The 21,148-nt window shown below is 57.3% G+C and overlaps 1 protein-coding gene across 1 annotated transcript in view; it reads left to right on the forward strand.

Annotated features, from left to right (window-relative positions):
• Positions 1-13,516, forward strand: part of LMF1 (lipase maturation factor 1) — a 106,687-nt gene extending 93,171 nt beyond the window's left edge. The window contains exons 7-11 of the mRNA XM_058570426.1: positions 9,798-9,981; positions 10,485-10,638; positions 10,956-11,139; positions 12,384-12,496; positions 12,921-13,516. Coding sequence (XP_058426409.1) covers positions 9,798-9,981; positions 10,485-10,638; positions 10,956-11,139; positions 12,384-12,496; positions 12,921-13,095 — 810 coding nt within the window. The 3' untranslated portion in view covers positions 13,096-13,516. The remainder of the gene's footprint in view (positions 1-9,797; positions 9,982-10,484; positions 10,639-10,955; positions 11,140-12,383; positions 12,497-12,920) is intronic.
• The last annotated feature ends 7,632 nt before the right edge of the window (positions 13,517-21,148 follow it).

Here is a 21,148-nt window from a genome sequence, read left to right on the forward strand (position 1 = left end):
TCGTCAGTGTGTGGCTCCTGGTCGGAGCAGATTCGTCTTAGATCCCAGACCAGACTCTCCTTCTCCACCTCCCACACATCCTGCTCTTTCTAATCTCCGTGACTTTGGCCAGAGGCCTGGGGACAGCTCACAGTGGGACCATCTCCACGGCTGCAGATGCAGAAAGCTACCTCCACCAGCCGCTGAGCGGCCCACCCGGAGCTGGGGTCACAGGATAACTGCCTGGGGCTCCTGGCCCCAGAAGGTGCCTACGAGCACGTGTGCGTCCTCTGCTAGGCTTGCGAGCTGCGAGCCCGGCAGGGGGTTCCAGAAACCCATCCCCTTCCTTTGTGGGTGAGGTCGCTGTTGCCTCATCCCGGAACATCTGCAGCAGCGTCTCCCAGGCCCGAGATTCCTCCCACACAGCTCATCCACCTGCCCAGTCTCAGGGCCCCCTCCGCCCGCACCGTGCACTGTGGGCACGTTGAAGCTCACTGGCCGGTGTAAACATGGATGGACGGGGTGATGGATTCATTTCCCTCTGAGGAGACACTGCAGCGATGCTGAGAAAGAACAAAGAAGATAGGATCTCCTCAGCGCACGGGGGCCACGCGCTCACCGCCACATTCCATCTTCCTTATTAGGACATAGCCATCCAGCTGGATGGGGAGCTGGAGGGAACGGCCTGACAAGGGCTCCCAGCACAGCCCCTGACATCCCCGTGGCCACATTTCCAAGTCCTCAGAGCTCCGGATGCTTTAGTAGAACCAGTGTTTTGTCCCCAAACTGCGCTGTTGAACCCTAGTTCTGGGTCAGGCCCCGCTGGGCTGACGTTGGAGTGACCCAGGGGTCTGTGGAAATGCGTGCGTGCCAGGGCCCCACCTGGACCCACTGAGGCGGGACCCGCAGGAGGGTCGGGCGTTGCTCAGAAGGCGTGTAGGGCTTCATGGCCAGTTGGCGGCTTTTCGGCGAGCGCTCCCGAGTTCTCACCCGGATAACACTGTCAGGCCTTGAGAATCCTGTCGTGCCAGAACATTCTGGATGGTGGGCGTGTGGACCAAGCATCAGGGGCCTCAGCCCTCCCGCTCCACAGGCCCCCCCCATTTAATTCAGAGCCATGCAGCCTCTTCCTGCCGTGTTGGGGGGTCAGGACTGCCAGGCCACCGTGTCTGGGAGGACCTCCCCTCACCTCCACGGTTTCCAGCCACCAGGGCCTGCAGGACACAGCCTCACAGCACCCCACCCTTGGCTCCAGAGTGGTCACTCCAAGCCAGCGGCCAGGGGGACAGCACCAAGGGCAGGTTGGCCGGACATGGACCTGCAGCAGAGGAGGCTTGGCGGGGGCTGGTGCTCCTGCAGCTGGTCAGAGAAACGACCCTTGCTGGGCCAGCCCCACGCAGCTCCTGCACCCAAGTCTGCAGCGGAGCTGAAGGTCCCCAGGCAGAGGGCTCAGGCCGGACTGACACGACCTCCTCAGGAAGCAGGACCCAGGTCACCGGGCACAGGAAGCGGCTTGACTCCCGGGCGCCTCAGCCCCGGGCTGTGCCGTGTGCCCTGCTCGTAGGCCCCAGGCCTGCATCTCCCGCGGTGTCGGGCCTCTCTCTGGTTCAGGGGGCTGGCTGTTTTTCCAATTCTCTTTTTCAGAGGCTGGAGAAGTCCCCTCTCAGGAAAGCATGGAGCCACTGAGTTGACTTCGAAGCAACAGCGAGCTCTGCACAGGTCCCAGCCCTGCTGTGCTGAGCAGGTCCCTCCCCTGGGGTCTTCCTCGGCCCCCCAGACCCTTTCCACCAGCCCCTGGAGTCTCCAGTGCACCGAGGGCCCTGGTTGGGTGGGATTGTGGACCACGGGGTGGCCTGAGCCATCTGTCCCTCCAGAGTCTCTGCAGCGTCATCAGCTCAGGGGCTCTGGTGCTGGCTAAGGGCTGAGCGTCAGTACCACTGGGGGGTGGCCCTCACGTGTCCGGAGTGGCCAGTGGAGCCTTCACAGGCGCCAAGAGTGCCCCCATGGCACTTTTTCTTGTTTTAAATGGAAAATAACTATGATTTGGAAAAGAAGAAGGGGAAGAAAAGGACCCATCCTGTGCCCCCTGATGACCACACGAGTGTGTGCCCAGCTGTGGTCACAGCCTCCACGTTCCCTGGGGACGTTTTCACTCTTGTCCTCTCTGCAACCCTTGTCAACAACTGCAACCGTGACACGTGGTTATTTTATTTAAACAGTCCATTATCTTTTGAAGAAATTTAGAAGAATTTACGAGTGTTCACCATTAACCTCCACGTTTACCGTCTCCGACACCCTTGGCGCAGACCCGGGTCTCCACGGGAGTCCTGTCCTTCTGCCAGGACAGGCTCCTCTTGCTTCTTCACGTTGCTCAGAGGAGGTGGCTGCTGACCGTCCTTCCTTCGACCGTCGTCTTCTGAGGATTCTTCCGCAGCTCTGGTTTCCTAGCTGCTGGGATTTTTCTTTTGCGCAGATGCCGTCCGTCATCTCTGCCTTAGGGTGTCTCTGACGTGGATTTGGGTCGTCCTCGTCCCCGCCTGTCACGTGACTCTCCCTCCGGCTGCTTTCAGGGCTTCCTCGCACACTGGTTTTCGGCAGTTGGGTTTGGCTGCTGTGGTGGGGTTTCCTGTGCGTTAATCCTGCTGGGATTTCTCCGGCGTCTCTGATCTGTGCATGTGAAGTTTCCATCCCGTTAGCAGGGTTTGGACATCGTTTCTTTTTGTTGTTTCTGCCACCCTCCCCTTTCTGGGAGCTAAGTCTCACATACAGACCAATGTGTGTCCCACAGGTCGCTGAGGGCGTGTTGAGCTTTGCTTCTATCTGTGCTTCAGTTAGAAAGGGGTGTGTGTGTGTGTGTGTGTGTGTGTGTGTGTGCGCGCGTGCGCGCGCGCGCTGTCCTTGTCTGGTTTTGGTATCAGGGTAATGTGGGCCTCAAAAATGAGTTAGGAAGCTTCCCCTCCTCTTCAATTTTTTGGAAGAGTTTGAGAAGGATAGGTATTAAGTCTTCTTTGAATGTTTGGTAGAACACACCAGGGAAGCCGTCTGGTCCTGGACTTTTGTTTTTTGGGAGGTTTTTGATTAGTGTTTCGATCTCTTTACTTGTGATTGGTCTGTTCAGATTCTCTGTTTCTGCTTGATTCAGTTTTGGAAGGCTGTATAAGTCTAAGAATTTATCCGTTTCTTCTAGATTATCCAATGGGTTAGCATATAGCTTTTCATAGTATAATTTTATAATCCTTTGTATTTCTGAGGTGTCTGTTGTAATTTCTTCTCCTTCATTTCTGATTTTATTTGAGCCTTCTCTCTTTTTTTCTTGGTGAGTCTAGCTAAAGGTTTGTCAATTTTGTTTATCTTTTCAAAGAACCAGCTCTTAGTTTCATTGATTGTTCCTATTGTTTTTTTAGTCTCTGTTTCATTCATTTCCACTCTCATTTTCATTACTTCCTTCCTTCTACTGATTTGGGGCTTTTTTTTTTCTTTTTTCTAGTTCCTTTATGTGTACTGTTAGATTGTTTGAGATTTTTCTTGTTTCTTGAAGTAGGCCTGTATTGCTATAAACTTCCTTCTTAGTACCACTTTTGCTGCATCCCATAAGTTTTGGTATATCATAGTTTCATTTTCGTTTGCACAACATGGATGGACCTTGAGGGTATTATGCTAAAAGAAATAAGTCAGACAGAGAAAGTCAATTACTGTATGATCTCGCTTATAAGTGGAAGATAAAAACAACAGCAGCAGCAGCAAACAAACATATAGACACAGAGATTAGAATGGTTTTTACCAGAGAGGAAGGGGGAGGGGAGGTGACAAAAGGGGTGATGGGGCACATGTGTACGGTGACGGATGGTAGTTAGTCTTTCGGTGGTAAACATGATGTACACAGAAATCGAAATATAATGAGGTACACCTGAGATTTATATTATGTTATACACCAATGTGACCTCAATAAATAAATAAAAGAGCCAATGGCCAATGATTTAATCAATCGTGCCTGTGTAGTGAAGCCTCCAGAAAGCCCCAAAGGGCAGAGTTCAGAGAGCTTCCGGAGGGTGAACATGTAGAGATTTGGGGAGTGGTGCTCAGAGAGCATGGACACTCCTCACCCCTTCCCACACACACAAAAAGTTTCCATTGTTCTGTTCACCCTTCCCTGACTTTTTCCTCCTACTTGTCAATTTTGTCTAAAGCCCATCCGGTAGATTTTCCATTCCATAAGTTACCTTTAAGCTCTCGAATTACCATTTGGCTCTTCTTCATATTTCTCTTAATTATGACCATGTTTTCTTTTAAATCCTTTAATTTGTTGACAAGAGCTGTTCTTACATTCTTATCTACCAGCTTCAGATCATCTCCTGTTTCTGACTCTGCTCCTATTGGCCTGTTTCCTCCTGGCTCACCCGCGTGTCTGTTCCCTCTGGATCAGATGCAGGCCGCTGTGGTGTGTGACGTTGGACTCTCTCCTAACAAGCGTTAATGTACTTGCACATCAGCCTCATCATCTTGACAGTTGATTTCAGACCCTCTGGCAGGTCTAGGACAGCCTCGCACAGGCTTGCACAGGACTGGGCCTTGCCAGGGCCTCTGCTGCCGGCCTGGCTCCCACTGGGTCTCTCCACACAGGCTTGACAGCCCCCAAGAGTCCCCCAGCCCACGTGACCTCCGTGACTGCTCAGCCTCGAGTCCTGCTCTCTCCCTGGCCTTGTGGAGGCGTCCGTGCCGGTGGCTCAGTGGGTGGGGCTTTGTGGGCCCCTGTGGGTTCCTGCAGCTCTGTCAGTGCACTGCCCTCTCGGCGCCTGTGTGGTGAGTGCCAGCCTCCCCAGCTGCCCCAACTTCAAGCTCTGCCCTCCGAGGGCTCCCTCCCTGTGCCGGGTTTGCTCAGCACCTGCAGACAGAGAGCTGAGGCTGCACAGGCCTGGTGTTCCCTTCTCTTGGAGTCAGTCCTGCCGGACTCACAGCCACGTGCGGGCGCTTCCTCTGCTGTGCTCACCATGCAGTCGTCGGCTCAGCAGAGGAGGTTCCAGCCCCACTTCCTCACTCCTGAGAGGCCTTAGGCAGAAGTCACTGTGGAGTTTTAACCTTGAAATCCCAGTCATGCCTGGACGGCGAAGTCAGAGTGTTCTTGGGCCACCGAGCGATGAGGCAGGTGGGCCGTGGCCATGGGCCCCCAGGAGCCAGCCCTGCTCCCCGGGTGGAGGCCCGGAGGTGGCGACATGCTGGCTGTCGCTCCCTCTGCGCACAGTGCTGGACCCCGCGTTCTTCTCTGACAGGCTGTGCTCAGCGCCCCAGAGGGAGCGCACACCTGGGGTGTGACGGCAGGTGCGTCAGGGAAGCAGCAGCGGGAGGAGGCGGTGAGGGCGCTTGGGGTGGGGCTGTCTCTGGGGCTCTCCTCTCGTCCTTATCCCCGGTGGTGGGCGTTTAAAGAGGGGCTGTGGGGAGCGGCCGCTGGGCCACGTGTCAGGTCAGTTCTTCATTGGCAGCCAGACCCAGTGGCTGTGTCCTGATCGTCCTTTTCCCAACGTTCCCACTGCTGCTGAGAGACTGTGTGACCACAGATCTGTCCTCTCATCCTGACGGCCCCGCCTAGCTGTTGGGGAGGGGTACATGGGCAACCATCCAGCTGGAGCCCTCTGTGTCCGCACCCGGAACCCCATCCACGAGGACTTAGAAGAGCAGCTGAGGGCCCTTCCCTCGGAGCTCACGAACTCTGCCCCGCGGCCTCGTGTGCCCGTTTCCAGACAGAGGCTTGGCCAGCACCTCTGGGACCTCCTTTCCCTCATTTCTCTTTTCTTTGTTTTTTTCTTATTTTTTTCAGTTTTCATTCTAAATGTTTACACTGTTTTTACTTCTAATTCATCCTTGGAAACGAGAAACCACCAGAATAGGTATGGGCCCGTGTCTCGCTCTGGCGGTCATCCTGGGCCCTTGTCCTCGGAGGCTCTTCCTGGAACATTGATCGTGAGGCCGTCAACTCTGCTGGATCTGTGTCATTTCCCTCAGGAGTTCTCTCATTTCTGCACTACATCTGGAAGGACTCTCAAGCGATCTTCTAAATCACTAATTCAAATTTCAGCAACATCTATCCTCTTTCCACCTGTTATAACTCTTTTAACACTGTGCGTGTTACACACAAGGGTCATTTCCTGATCGGGTCCTCTCAGGTCAGCCACGTTCTGGCCAGGGTCTCTCTGGGCTGCTCTCCCTGCACTGGGCCTTCTGGGGGCAGAGGAGGCTGTCAGTGGCCAGAAGGTAGGCCCGTGCCTCAGCACGGGTGCAGGTGGCCTGGCTTCCCCTGGGGAGATTGGCGCCACAGGACCACCAGGCTGCCCGCTCCGTTTTGTGGTGGGGATGTCCATGATATGAGCGTTGTCCATGGTATGAGCATTGGTGGAGCGAGTGTATGGCCCAGACAGATCCCTCAGGGGTGGGGGCGTGCAGACGGCTTCTCCCAGAGCCCGGTCTCTGCAGAGGACACAGCCTCACAGGCCGAGAGGGCCATTCAGGTGGACAGTGGTGAGGAGAGGGCAGCTGGCCAGCGCCCATCAGCCATCTGTGGGTCTGAGTGTCCTGGCTCTGAGGGGCAGGTACGACTGGCCCAGCAGCCCGTGAGCCGGCACAGGAGGAGAGCCTCCTGGCTAGGCCAGAGGGCAGCCTCTGGAACATGCCTCCCTGAGGGCTATGGGGACGAGGGCGGGAGCTGGTCACCCCCTCCATCCTGCCCTGGCTGTATCTTCACGGGAACCCGGGGTCGGATGTGCAGGTATTTTCCAGTGGGAGGGCTGCAGGGCGCCAGGGTCTCCTCAGCGGTGACCTGGGGCGGCCACAGGCACTGGAGCATGCTCTTGTCACCCCCAGGGCCCCAGACAGCTGCATCAAGATGGCCAGCCCTCCAGAGCAGTCTGTCCTTGTTCTTGGTCGCCACCTCCTTGCGGCCTCAGCTGCCGTACAGCTGAGCCTCAAAGAGGAAGGGGCTCCAGACGCAGCAGAGCAGCCACCCCCAAGGAAGCTGGCGAGACGTGACAAGCACTTATCAAGGGGTGTCAGAGCCACCAGGCGGCCGAGATCCCAGAGAGGGGGGCACAGAGAGGGAGCCGAGCGCCCACGACGCTTCCCCTCGGTCACTTGCTGCTGCAGCTGGGAGTGCCTGAGGGGCAGGCGGAGAAATCAGAGGTCAGAGCCCACAAGGAGAAGGGACGGCAAGAGGGCCCGCTCCAGTCCATCCTGGGCGAGCTCGGCCCAGGCCCACCACAAGGGGAGCACAGGGCCCGGGCGTCCCACCACAACCCCCCAAAGGGCTCAGCCCCCAGCCCCGTGCCCTCCCCTCTGCACCACCCCAGCTGCCGGTACCGCAGTCCCAGCGGCAGACCAGGTGCCCGTTCCCAGGGCCCCAGGCCCAGTGGACTTCAGGGGGAAGCCCACGCCCCCAAGGAGCTCCAGCGGCTCGGAACCAGAGGCCTGGGGACTGACAGCCGAGAGGAGCTGGCGGGAGAGAGACTGCCGGGCGGGTGCGGGCTGGGCCATTGCTGGCACAGCGGTTTGTTAACATCGTAGACAGTGAAGAATAAGAAATAGTTATTTTTGGGCTCAGAATCAGGAAAACTAGTTTTCCAAATTAATCCAGGGAGAGCCATGAATCCACGACATCTCATGTCACACGTCGTAAAACTCTGTCGTACTCCACAGAACTGACACGCCCCTTGGCAGCCCGGCCCTCATCGGGCCGGCGTCTGTGACCTCGCATTCCTCCCCATCACCGGGATCAAGGCCTGGCTTTAGTTAAAATTCAGGAATTTAGGGCTGAGGTGTCACCTGTGTTTTGCTCAGCTGAGGCGGGTCCGCTCACCGAGACCCGGGGCTGGGCCACACAGAGATGCCGCATCCCTGCCCACTGTCCGAGAGGACATGCCGAGGAGTGCCGCTGGCCCAGGAGCCAAGAGGTGGGGCCCCCCGTCCATGTGTCTGTCATCGAGACTCCGCATGTGCTCTGACCGTCTGCCCACCAGCCCTTGGGCTGTGAGGCCGCAGCATCCTCCTCATGTTCATCTGCACGACAGCACAACCGGTCGTCTGCTCTCGGGGCAGACCTCCTGTCGGGTCCCGCACGGTGGCCAGCTCTGCATGTCCGGTGACGATTGCTCGCTAAGGTCTTATTTCTTCCAGAAATGTGTCCATCTGGGGAGGTGTGCAGATATACTTACACGTTGAACTTCATGAAGTTCTCTTTATTCCCCCGTCTCTGTGGCGATGTTCCCGTTTTCCTGGTGGACTGTTTACGTGTCGTTTCCTCTCATTCTCAAAGTCTCTCCTGAAGTGTCCATCTGGCCGCTATTCTCAGGTGCCCAGCTGCCGGCTGGAATCACTGTCCCCCGTCTCCCTCCGGCTGACCCTCGGCTCCTGCTGTCCTATTTCCTCTTTCCTGAGGCAGCTCTTGTCCCCATAAACACCTGAACTGTGCCTGCCGTGGCCCTGCGTGACCGCGCCCCAGGTCACCCCAGACCTCCTGCCCCTTCCCACCGCCCCGCGCTCTCGAGAGTCTTACCTCCCCCTCGTCTGAAAGGCGCAGCCGCTCTTTCCGGGACCCCTGCTCCTCGGCTGCTGGCCAGCAGCCCGAGTCCCTTGTGCGGTGACCCTTGTGGGAAACACCCTATGGGTCACCTACTTAGCACCAAGTCCCTAGCAGTGAGCCCAGCAGGTCTGGGACGTGGGGCAGGCCCCAGCCTCTCTCATCATGGTTTTGGGATTTCTCCGGCACGCTGTTTTGTCAAGAGGCATGTTTGGGTTTCCTGGACCCTGCATCGTCCAGGCTCGCCCCAGCCCCTGCACTGGAACCAGCTGGGGCCATTCAAGGCCTCTGAGGAGGGGCAGTGACTGGCCTCGTGGGCAGGCGCCCCGCAGACAGCCCTGGGCTAGCCCCATCCTTGTGGCCGCTATCAAAGTTCAGGAAGATGGGCTCCATATACTCCACGTCCAAGGGAAGGTGGGCTGCACAGACCACCAAGGACCACCACACCCGTCCCCACAGATGCCCAGGCCCAAGGGGCGGCCTTGGGTGTGGTCACTCGGGTGTGGAGGACAGGGCGGCAGGCAGACAGACAGGTGCATGACAGACAGCTTCCCCCAACCCTAATCCAGGAGAGCGGTGGGAGCCTGTCCACCCCCCATGTGACTCGGGCACGGTCCTCAACATCCAGGGGCCACAGGTCCCCAGGCGCCCCATCTTCTAGTGGCAGAGCCCCTCCCCGTGCAGGCACCCACTGCAGGGTCTGTCCATGAGGCTCATCCATGAGGCTGCCCTGGGCCTACACTGATTAACAGTCACCACGGCAATTGCCACAAACACAAAATGGCATCAGACAACACATTTCTCATCTCACGGTTCTGTGGGTCAGAAATCTGGGCAGCCTTGGCTGCGGCCTCCAAGTGGGGACTCAGGCTGGAAATGACGTGTGGGCAGGCTAGGTCCTCACCAGAGGCTCTGGGAAGAATCTGCCTCCAAGATCATTTAGGGTGAGGACGTCCTTGGGGCTGGTCTGAGAGAGGCTGGGCCTGCAGCCTGGGAGGGGCATGGGGCCTGGACCACACGCATCAGCATGAGCATCCCGCGTGTGCTCCTGGGAAGGGACAGGACACCTTGGCCCGGTGCCTCTGGGTGTGGAATCTGGGCGTCGCTGCCAAGTTGCTCAGTCCTCCTGGAGCAAGTGAAATGCGGGCAGCTGGAGGGGGTCAGGCTGCCACCGCTCAAGTGCCCCGAGCCACGGTGTCCTGGGCAGGGTCTGCCACAAGCAGCGGTCCTCAGTTCTCTTGCTGCCTGTCCCCTCCAGGTGGTCCTCATCATCAGCGGGAACCTGAGCTTCCTGAACTGGCTGACCATCGTGCCCAGCATCGCCTGCTTCGATGACGCCACCTTGGGGTTTCTGTTTCGCTCTGGGCCTGGTGGCCTCAAGGACCGCGTCCTGAAGATGCAGAAGGAGGAAGCCCAAGGGGCCCGGCCCACGCTGAGATACGGTGGGTGGATACCTGAAGGCGGGACGTGGCTCGGGCAACCCAGCCAGTCTCCCTGTCCTGTCGACACTGGTGTTGACAGCACCAGCTCTCCTCCTGCCAGCCCGGCAGCGCTCGGAGACAGGACAGCATCTCGCACTGAGCGTGACTCAGTCCCATCTGCTCCATGCGGACCTCACGTCCTGGTCCCTGGGAACTGAGGCATGGTGACCTCAGGACGCTGCTCCATCCCCAGGACCTGGACAGCTGGCCCATGGAGGTGCTGGCACATCCTTAGCAAGAGACAGCCAGGCCCACCTTAAGAGGGCAGTTGTCGTGCCTCAGTTTCCACAGCAGCCTTGGCTTGGGGAGAGGGGGTTGTGGGCAGGCGCCCCTTCCCAGACTCCGGACAGGGATCCAGCAGCCCCCCCTTGGCTTCCTTGAATCTGGGGTGCCGGCCCAGGCGCCTGCCTGTGGTCGGGGGCCAGGCCTGGGTGCTCACCCCCTGCCTCTCCCCCTCTGGCTAGGCTGCATGGTGCGGCAGGTGGTCAACCTCGCGCTGGGCATCCTGGTCGCCTGGCTCAGCGTCCCTGTGGTCCTCAACTTGCTGAGCCCCACGCAGGTCATGAACAGCTCCTTCAACCCCCTCAGAATCGTCAACACATATGGGGCCTTTGGAAGGTAACGCGCCGAGGGTTCTCACCTCGCCCCGTCCACCCTGCGGCCATGCGGGTCCCAAGACCTCTGAGAGAGACTGGGCTTGACCAGCCAGGCGGGCGATTTCCATCCAGGGTGGGGTCACAAGGTCTGCTCTCTGTCCCCTGGGGCCACCATGACCCTGTCCGGGAGGCGTGCAGTATGAGGGGAGGCCGGCCCCCCCCCCCCCCGCTCCTCCTCCACCTGCAGCTGCGGCCCCCAACCTCGCCCTGGTCTGCTGGGGCTGGAGGGGACTGGGGTGGACAGGAGCAGTGTCTGCCCTGACTCAGTCTCTCTGGCAGCATCACCAAGGAGCGCACGGAGGTCATCCTGCAGGGCACGGCCAGCCCCAACGCTAGCGCGCCGGACGCTGTGTGGGAGGAGTACGAGTTCAAGTGCAAGCCGGGCGCCCTGAGGAGGCGGCCGTGCCTCATCTCCCCCTACCACCACCGCCTTGACTGGCTCATGTGGTTCGCCGCCTTCCAGGTAGGCCCTCCCTTCCCCTCGGCCACGTCCCAGGTGTTCTCAGTGGGCAGTGGACGGCAGGCTTCGGTCACTCCAGTGTCCTTGAGGCTGCAGTGGCCTCATGGGAACACCCGGGCCCTGGAAACGCCCACCGGGGGGCTGGTGGGGAGACAGGTGGGGGTGAGGTGAGACCCCACGGAGGTGACATCAGAGCCAACAGCACACGCAGGCTGCGGGCACCTATACAGCCCGCCGACCTGCCTCACAGGGGCCCCGCGGCCTCGCTGACGCGGGAGATCAGGCTGAGGAACCGGTGTTGAGCGTAAACTGCGGAGAATCTTCCTGGGTTCCCCACACGCCAGCCGAGACCCAGGGCCTGGATCCAAGGCTGGGCAGTGGCGTGTGGCGACCTCCCAGGTTCCCGCCCGAGGCCAGACTTCCTTAGGGTCTTTCCCTGTGCGTCCACCACGCACACGGGCTCCGCCCTCTGGACAGCAGTGGTTACCACAGGCAAGTGTGCCCATGTTGCTCAGACCCTGGCTGCATCCCAGGGGCCTCTCTCAGATACCCTCACGCAAGCATCTCTGGGTGCCAAGGGCTGGGGTGCCACAGCCAGCTTCTCAAGGCACTGGCACCAGAGATGACAAGACAGGTGTGGCTGTCACCTGGGCAGCCAGCATCACAGAGCGTTTCCTTGAGCCAGAGTGAGCCTGGGGGCTCCTCTTCCTCCCACTGGCCGTGCAGGACTGTCACTGTCCCATCTTGCCCATATGGACAGTCTCAGGAAGGCCCTGTCACTCACCCAAGAGCCCAGGGCAGGCAGGTGACAAAGCTGAGGGGAGAGCTGGGACAGCCGGGCCCAGCGCCTGCTCTATCCGAGTCACCCGAGGATAGGACAGCACAGCTGGGGGTGCCCAGGCAAGCCAGTGAGCAGGGCCGGGGGCCCGCCACCCAGTCCACAGGCGTCTGGCCAACAAGCAAGAAGGGGAAGCAGCGGCCCCTCTGGAGAGGAACCTGAACCAAGGAAATGGGGGTGGGCCCAGGGCAGCCCACCATCCAAGGAGGCCAGCCTCAACCACACTGCAGTCAGCTGCACCCAGGCTGACAGACTGATGGCTGGAGTGGCCGGGCAGGGCTGTGGGGAGGGAGGGAGCGGAGGGCACCCTGAGGGCCCTTGTGGGCCTTGTCCAGAGGGCTCTCCGAGTGCCCGGCTGTCTCCATGCCCGGAGCCGCAGCCTGAGTGCCCATCCTCTGGTCACCCCCAGACCTACGAGCACAACGAGTGGGTCATCCACCTGGCAGGCAAGCTTCTGGCCAACGACGCCCAGGCCCTGGCCCTGCTGGCCCTCAACCCTTTTGCAGGCAGGGCCCCCCCCAGGTAAGACTCCCCTCACAGACGGGACCTCACCACCTTGGCCTTAGCTGCCTCCCAGGGCTTCCCCCGCAGAGGCAGGAGCCAGCCCCATGCCCTTTCAACAGCTCCGCGCACGTGCTGAGGGGACACAGGGGAGGGGTCTTTTAGGGAAGGGATGGGGACCTGGGGGGTGCTCTGGACACCTTCCGGTGAGCCTTCCTTGGTCACGGCGCGGTCCCTGCAGCATCTTCTCTTCTGGAGCCATGCCTGCCCCCGCCATCATCTGGTCAGGTGCCTGGGTGTGATGGGGACCCCATGTGGGCCCTTCCGGCTTGCCCTGGGCAGCCTCTCCCTCTGAGGGGGCCCTGGCCCCTCTGAGAAGCCCCAGCTCCAGGCAGAGACGGGCTGCCCTGGGGGGGCTGGAGGCTGACGGCGCCCTCCCTCGCAGGTGGGTCCGGGGCGAGCACTACCGCTACAAGTTCAGCCGGCCCTGGGGCAGGCACGCCACCGACGGCAAGTGGTGGATCCGGAGGAGGCTCGGCCCCTACTTCCCCCCGCTCAGCCTCCGCGACCTGAAGGACTACTTTAGGTCCCGGGAGTGGCCGTACCCAGAACCAAAATAGAGGTGGCCCAGGCCTGTGCCCAAGGAATAAAGCAGGAGGCCGCGCCGGCTGCTCTGAGTGAGGTCTCCGTACCCAGTGCCGCCGCCCTGTGCCTGCATGACCAGGAAAGCAAACCCGGCGAGGAGGGGGGCGTGCGGGGAGCCGCCGGGGTTTCCTAGTCGATTTGAGACCCTGGGCAGGGTGGGAGGGCCACTGGGGTCCCCAGTGTGATCAAGTTCGTGCACCTACACACCCCACTCCGGACTGGCCTGGGCCCTGCTTTCCCCCTCAGTGACCAGCGTGCAGAGCGTGGACAGAAGCCCTTTGTCCTTCCTGGGGTGGGCCGCCCCTGCTCCTCCTTCAAGACCACATCCCCCCAGTCTCATGCGTGGGGACTCCTGCTCCCTGACCCGCAGGGGGGGAGGGGGAGCTGGGCGCTGGGGTGGTGGGGATCCCCATGGCCACGATTCTGAGGCCCGGCTGTCACAAGTTAAGGTAGATTCATTGTTTTTTGCTTGGCGGTCTTCCGGGGCCCTGCTGCCGTGAGAACTGGGTGCGGCCCAGAGCCTTCACTGCCCGCATCAGCGGTGAGGGAGGAGAATGCCCCCGAGGGGTGGTGCCCTGCTGGACAACAGCCAAGCACTGCGCAGCACAGCCCCCACCCTGGTCAGCCAGGCCGCAGGATCCTGGGGAGTTGGGGGATCCCCACCCAGGGGGCAGCAGGCGGGGGCACTGGGCGGCCCTCCCTTCCTCCGCCCCACCCCTAGCCCTGATCGTCCAGGGCACAGGCCGCACTGTGGAGGGTCCGGCTGGAACCAGGTGGTTCAGGCCAGGAGACCGAGCCGAGGTGGGTACAAGTGCGGGTCTGTGTGAAGCCCCTGCCTGCCTGGGGGCTCGCCCAGGTGCCAACAGAGAGGCCGTGTTCCTGCTCACAGGGAAACAGGCGCCCTGTGTCTGTCTCGGGACAGACGGGGCCTCAGACAAGGAGCCTGGAGCCAGCAAGTCTGCCCGCGGCAGCCGTGTGGAGCTGACCGCCGGCTGCCGTGCCTGGGCAGCCCTTCCTGGGGGGCTCTGCTGACGGTGGGGGTGTGGGGGCACACAGGGGTGCCCTTGTGGGGCCCAGTGTGGGCAGGGGGCCTGAGGAGACGCTAAGCCTGGGCCGAGGAGGCACTCCACCCCCGCCCAGAACTACGGGTGGCCTCCCTGCCAGGAGCTGTAGGGGGAGCCTTGGGGGGTCCCCGTGCCTGCCAGCTGGGCTTGCCGCCACCCAGGGCTTGGGCAGGGGAGGCCCTGGGCTCAGAGCCCCTGACTGTGGGCTCCTTTCTGGACCTCAGTCCAGGCATGCCCCTCAATTGTCCCAGAACCCCCCAAGACACACACAGGAGTGATCCTTAGGCCTGGGGGCAGGGCTGGAGCCAGTGGCAGAACTGACACAGGGAGGCCCTAGGGCCGATCACAGGGGCCCCTCGGCTCAGCAGCACCCCAGCAAATGGCAGCCCCACACCTGTCCTGGGACAGAAGAAACGTGCACTCACCCCGAGGGACGTCACAGGTGACCCCAGATCCGGATTGTGAGGGCGCTGTGGCTGGAGTGAGGTCTCTGCTCCCTGGCAAACAAAGGACCCATCAGACCTGCTCCTCCCGCAGCCCCTCACCCTTCCTGGGACTGGGGGTCCCCCACCTCCTGATGCGTCAGCAGACGGTACCAGCTCCGCCTTCAGTCTGTCCTGAGCCCACCCTCCCGTCAGAGTCAGACGGCATCCCTCCTCCGCTCACAGCCCTCCCAAGGCCCCTGCCTCACTGGGCAGAAGTCAGGGTCACTGCAGTCACCCCACCCACCCCCTCGAATCCTTTCCATCCCTCACCCCCCAGCCGCGTCGGGCGTGGGGGCCTTTGCACTGGCAACTCCCGGCGCCCACGTCCCTCAGAGCCACCGAGTCCTGCCTTCGCTGGACACCAGGCTGCCCCTGGTCACACTCCAGGCTGGCGGGGGCTCAGCCTGGCCCCCTGATACAGCACTTGATACGGTTTGCTGGGTCACCTGTCAACCTGAGGAAGAGAAGAGCCCAAACGCTACTCGTGGGCGCTCCCCCGGCACCACCCTCCGCTCCCATGAGATCCGCTGTGTCTTAGTCAACCCAAGAGAACTTCTGCGGAGGGAAGGGGAGGGGGCTCAGGGACACGAGGCGAGCGTTAGCCGTCTGGGTCTGAGGGGCCACCGCACGGCTGCACCCGGGCGCATCAGGGCCATTCTTCCTTCCACCCTTTCCCCACCAAATATCTGCCTGGGGAGGGTGCTCCAGGTGAGGCCCTCGGCCCTGTGGGGGAGCAGCAGACGCTGCGGGAAGCTGGGTGTTGTGGGACTCGGTCTGTGTGCTGGAGCCACTGCAGCCACTTCTACCCTGAGTGGGCCTAGAGCGCAGGGGACGGGTGGCCTCAAGGGTGGAGAGCGACGAGGGGCCAGGAATTGAAGATTGCTCCTGATCTTCCCGTGCGCACTCTCTTGAGCCGATGCCCTCTGGAAATCGCTGCCTGGCCAAGCCCGCTGCGCCAAGACCCCCACCCCCATCTGGGGGCTTCTCCCTGCAGAGTGTTAGACCCCCATGGCTGTCACATGTCTGGGCGGGATGGCAGCAACACCCAGGCCACTGCATCACACCTGGGCCCCAGCCGGGACACTAAGCTGCAGAGCTTATCCCTGTGGCCATGCCGCATTTCAGAAAGTTCCTCAGCCCAGAAGGTGCGCAGGCACATGCTGAGTCCTCTGTGTCCTGCCCCCACTGCTGCTGGAAGACACGGAGGTGACGCTGACTCTCCACCTCGAGGGCCCACCCCGGATGAGAAACGTCGGCCCTGAGCTTGACCTGTAGAGTCAGGGCCAGGAAGCCGGGGCTCACTGGAAAGAGCCTGGAAGGGGAGGCCCGCCCGTGCCATTGCCTGCTCTCGGGGACGCGGGAGGCCAGCACTGTCCACCGGGCAGTGGCTGTGCTCAGGTGACCCGCTGGGCCTGGCGGTTGGCTCTCTCCAGAGCAGTGGGCCCAGGCAGGGGCCTGTCTCGAGGGAGAGCCACCCTGCCTGCCCTCCTGCTCCAGCGCCTGGGCAAGGGGCAAGGGGACAACTCACGTCGCACGTGGGGCAGAGTGTGGGCAAGCCTCCATCAAGCCAGGGGGGGCTCCAGGCGTCCCCTCCTTCGCCGAGAGGTTTTCACTACACAATGATTAAATGCATCTCAGCACGTGCTAGGCCAGGCCTGCGCTGTCGACCTCCTTCAGATTAGAGACCTCTGGGTGCCCCCTTTGAAGGTCCAGGACCTTCGTTCCCAGGGCTGTCGTGTCTGTGCCAGGAGGGCCGGACGCTTGGCAGTCTTAGGCCACCAGGTTCTGGCTGGATGGGGTCGGCACGCCTGAGGCCTCGGGCTTTCAGGAGTGGATAGATCTTCAGTACGGTGCTGAGTTCAAGGATGTTACAGATTATTAAAACTGGTCCAGGAAGAAACAGAAAACTGAGCGGCGCCTATGTGACCTGAGCGGTTATTGTTTGTAGCTTCTTCGATTTCCTCTATGATTATCCACATTGTTCGCGGCACCCTTATGCCTTCCAGATCTCTCCTGTCTCGGGGGCGGCCCCTGTCCATTCCTGAGGTTTGTTCTGGGCTTTCCTATCTTTTCTCCTTGTTGGTCTTAGCACACCAGCTCCGGGTTCTTCAATCACCTCTTCTCTGGCTTCTGGTTCTCATACAGTGTGCTCTTAGCTTTTTCCTTCCTTCCACGTCCTCCAGGCTTTCATTCTCTGTCTTCTTGGGTTGCAAACTTCATTCATTCATTTCTGTCCCTCCTCCTGATTTCTAGGAAATGCAGCTAAGGGCCCTTGGCTGCATCTGCGGGTCCCATGGGATACTGTGGGCCTTGTCTGTGAATTCTAGAAATTCTGGTTTGCTCTTTCTCCCATCAAGTAGTAGAGGGGGATGTTCATTTCCATATGAAGGGATTTGGGGGCCATCTTTGTTTGTCTTGAATTTTGCCGCATGTGCTGGCCACTCCTGGCTCCCTGAGGATCAACGCCGCTTTTGGAAGTGACCCAGACTCCTGGGAAGGACGCCGTCTCCAATTCTGAGGCAGCTACTTGCATCCCTCTGCTGAGGAGTTCCCTTGCTCAGCTAGCAGCCTGACAGCCTGTCCCCCGAGTCCTTTCCCGTGCTGACCTCCCCGTGTGTCCTTGCAGTAGAAGGACACCACGGGACCTTCATCCTCAGGGATTCAGTCTCTATGCCACTGAGTAAGGTGGAACTCACTTATCAGGAAATTGACCTTTAAAACTCCTAAAGTCGTCAACATAATTGACGAACCTTCAGCTTGACTGACAAAAAAAGAGAGAGAAGATGCAAATAACTAAAATCAAAAAAGAAAGTGGGGGCATTACTACTGTCCTTACAGAAACAAAAAGGATTATAAGAGAACTGTGCACAATTGTGTGCCAGTGAATCAGATCACCCAGACGAAAGGACAAAGTCCCAGAGACACAAACTACCAAAAGTGACTCAGGAAGAAACAAGAAATGTGAAAAGATCTGTAACAAGTAGAGATTGAATCAGTAATCAAATACCTCCCAGCAGAAAAATACTGGACCAGATGGCATCATTACTGAATTCTACCAAGAATTTAAAGAATAATTCACACCAGCCCTTTCCAAACACTTCCAAAAAATTAGAAGAGGAAGGAACACTTCCTAACTCATCCTGTGAGGCCACTATCACCCTGATGACAAAGCCAGCCAAAGACAACGATATCTTTTATGAATACAGATGCAAAAACCCTCAAAAACATACTAGAAAACAAATCTAACAGCGTATTAAGAGGATTTTATGCCATAACCAAGTGGGATTTATCCCGAGAATGCCAGAGTGGTTCAACATAAGAAAATCAATCAGTGCAGTAGGAACAGGAACAGAACACAGGAAAAACCAGGATCATCTCACCTGACGCAGAAAAGGCATCTGACAAAACCCAACACCCTTTCATGATAAAAACTACTCAGAAAACTAGGAATAGAGGGGAACTTCCTCAACATAATAAAAGGCATTTACGAAAACCCCACAGCTAACAACATGCTCAAGAGTGAAAAACTGAAAGCTTTCCCCTGGGATCGGGACCAAGACAAGGGTGCCTGTTTTCATCACTGCTGTTCAACATTGTACTCGAGGTCTAGCCAGAACAATTAGTCAAGGAAAATAAATAAAAGGCTTTGAAAGTGGAAGAAGTAAAACTGTCTCTATTCACAGATGACATGATCCTACATGTAGAAAATTCCAATGATTCACAAAAAAAAAACCTGCTGGAGTAATAAACTAATGCAGCAAAGTTGCAGGGTACAAGACCAACACACAAAATCAGGTATGTTTCTTCGGGCCGGCCCTGTGGCTTAGCGGTTAAGTGCGTGTGCTCTGCTGCTGGCGGCCCGGGTTCAGATCCTGGGCGCACACCGACACACCGCTTCTCCGGCCATGCTGAGGCCGTGTCCCACATACAACAACTAGAAAGATGTGCAGCAGTGACATACAACTATCTACTGGGGCTTTGGGGGGAATAAATAAATAAATAAATAAATAAATAAATACAATAGTTCTAAAAAAAAGACTGGAAGGTATGTTTCTTCTAGACCATGAACGGTCTGAGAAGGAAGCTAAGGAAACAGTTCCGTTCGCAACAGCATCCAAAAGTGTCAGGTACCTAGGAATAAAGTTAACTGAGGAGGTGAAAGACTTGTACACTGAAAACTACAAACAATCAAAGAAGAGCTAAATAAATGGAAGGGACCCGTGTCCGTGGATTGGATGACTTAATATTGTTAAGATGACGATACCATGCAAAGTGATCCACAGAGGCAGTGAAGTCTCTTCAGAATTCCAGTGGCCTTTTTGCAGAAATGGAAAAGCCAGTCCTCAAATTCATATGGAATTGCTAGGGGCCCCAAATAACTAAAACAATCTTGAAAAAGAAGAAAGTCGAAGGATTCACACTTCCTGATTTAAAAATTTACTACAAAGCTACAGTAATCAAAACAGGATGTTGCTGACATAAGGACAGACACACAGACCAGTGGACTGGAACGGAGAGCCCAGAAATGAACCCCCGCACACATGGTCACATGGTTTCTGACAAGGGGCCAAGACCACTCTGGGGAGAGGACAGTCCCTTCAGCAATGGTGTTGGGACGGCTGGATCTAAATGCTAGAGGACAAAGCTGGGTCCTCACCTCATACCACACACAAGAAGTAAAATGGATGAAAGACCTAAACATAAGAGCCGCCACTATTAAAACTCTTAAAAGAAAACATAGGTAAATCCTCATCACCTTGGACTCCGCAGTGGATTCTTAGATGTGACTCCAAAAGCAAGAGCAACTAAAGAAAAAATAGATAAATTGGACTTCCTCAAAATTGAAAATTTGTCTGCATCTAAGGGCATTATCAAGCAGGTAAAAAGACAATCCACAGAATGGGAGAAAATACTTGTAAGTCGTATACGATAAGAGTCTAGTATCCAGGATATGTAAAGAACTCTTACAACTAAACAACAAAAAGACAAACACCCTAATTCAAAAGAACTTGAATGGACAGTTCTCCAAGGAAGACATACAGATGGCCAACAAGCACATGAAAAGATGCTCAACATCCTTACTCATTAGGGAAATGCAAATGAAAACCACAATGAGACACCAGTAGGATGACTGTAATTTTTTTTTTGATAGAGAATAACCAGTGTTGGCAAGCATGTGGAGAAGTTGGAACCTTCATGCATTGCTGGTGAGAATGCAAGATGGTACAGCCGCTGTGGGAAACAGTCTGGCAGCTCCTCAACAAGTTAAACATGGATCAATTATCATAGGATCCAGCAATTCCACTTCTGGGTATATATCCAAGAGAATTGAAACAGGGACTCTGGGGCCGGCCCCGTGGCTTAGCGGTTAAGTGCGTGCACTCCACTGCTAGCGGCCTGGGTTCGGATCCCGGGCGCGCACCGACGCACCGCTTCTCCGGCCATGCTGAGGCCGCGTCCCACGTACAGCAACTAGAAGGATGTGCAACTATGACGTACAACTATCTACTGGGGCTTTGGGGGGAAAATAAATAAATAAATCTTTGAAACAGGGACTCAAACAGAATCTTGTATGCCAATGTTCATAGCAGCCTTATGCACAGTAGCCAAAAGGTGGAGACAACCCAAATGTCCATCAACAGACAAAATGTGGTCCATCCATACAATGGAATATTACTCAGCCATAAAAAGGAATAAAGTACTGACGCATGCTATGACATGGATAAACCTTGGAAACATTATGCTCAGTGAAATGAACCAGACACAAAAGATTACCTATTATATAATTCCATTTATATAAAATACCCAGAATAAAATTATCCAATTATCCAAAATAATTATCCAAAATTTTGGATAATCCAAAATTATCCAAAATAAAATTACCAGAATAGGTAAATCCATAGAGACAGAAAGCAGACTAGTGGTTGCCAGAGGCTGGGGAGTACTGCTAATGGGCACAGATTTCCTTTTGAGGTGATGAAATATTTTGAAATTGAGGTGATGATTACACAACACTGTGATGTTCACTTGAAAATGATTAATTTTATGTTAATGTCAATTTCACCTCAATTTTTTAAAACAAAACCCCAAAAAAAAGCCTCCTAAGTGTCCTGGGACCCTGGACCTCTCTGCCAAGATCTAGTGGGCAGGCGGGGGGCTGAGCAGGTAGAGTGCTTCGTCCTTTCTTGCTGAGTGCATGGGCTGGGTTCACCGACCCAGCACACGAGGGTGAGGAGCTGGTGGATAGGAGGTGTGTCAGAGCCAGCGCGTGGCCACCCATAAGTTCTCTTCACTGGCAGTCTGGGAGAGACCGTGCAGATACGTGACTACCAGATAGCCGAGGAAAAGGCAAGCAAATGAAGGGCAGCCAGGGCTGGGTGATGGTGGTGGTTCCTGAACCTTCTGCCACTTGGATGGCTCTCTGCGGGACCACCTGCCCCGCCCGCTCCCAGGATCAGCTCCCCACTTCACAAGGCCTC

This window comes from Diceros bicornis, chromosome 26 (genome assembly GCF_020826845.1).
Source record: "Diceros bicornis minor isolate mBicDic1 chromosome 26, mDicBic1.mat.cur, whole genome shotgun sequence".
Taxonomy (NCBI): domain Eukaryota; kingdom Metazoa; phylum Chordata; class Mammalia; order Perissodactyla; family Rhinocerotidae; genus Diceros; species Diceros bicornis.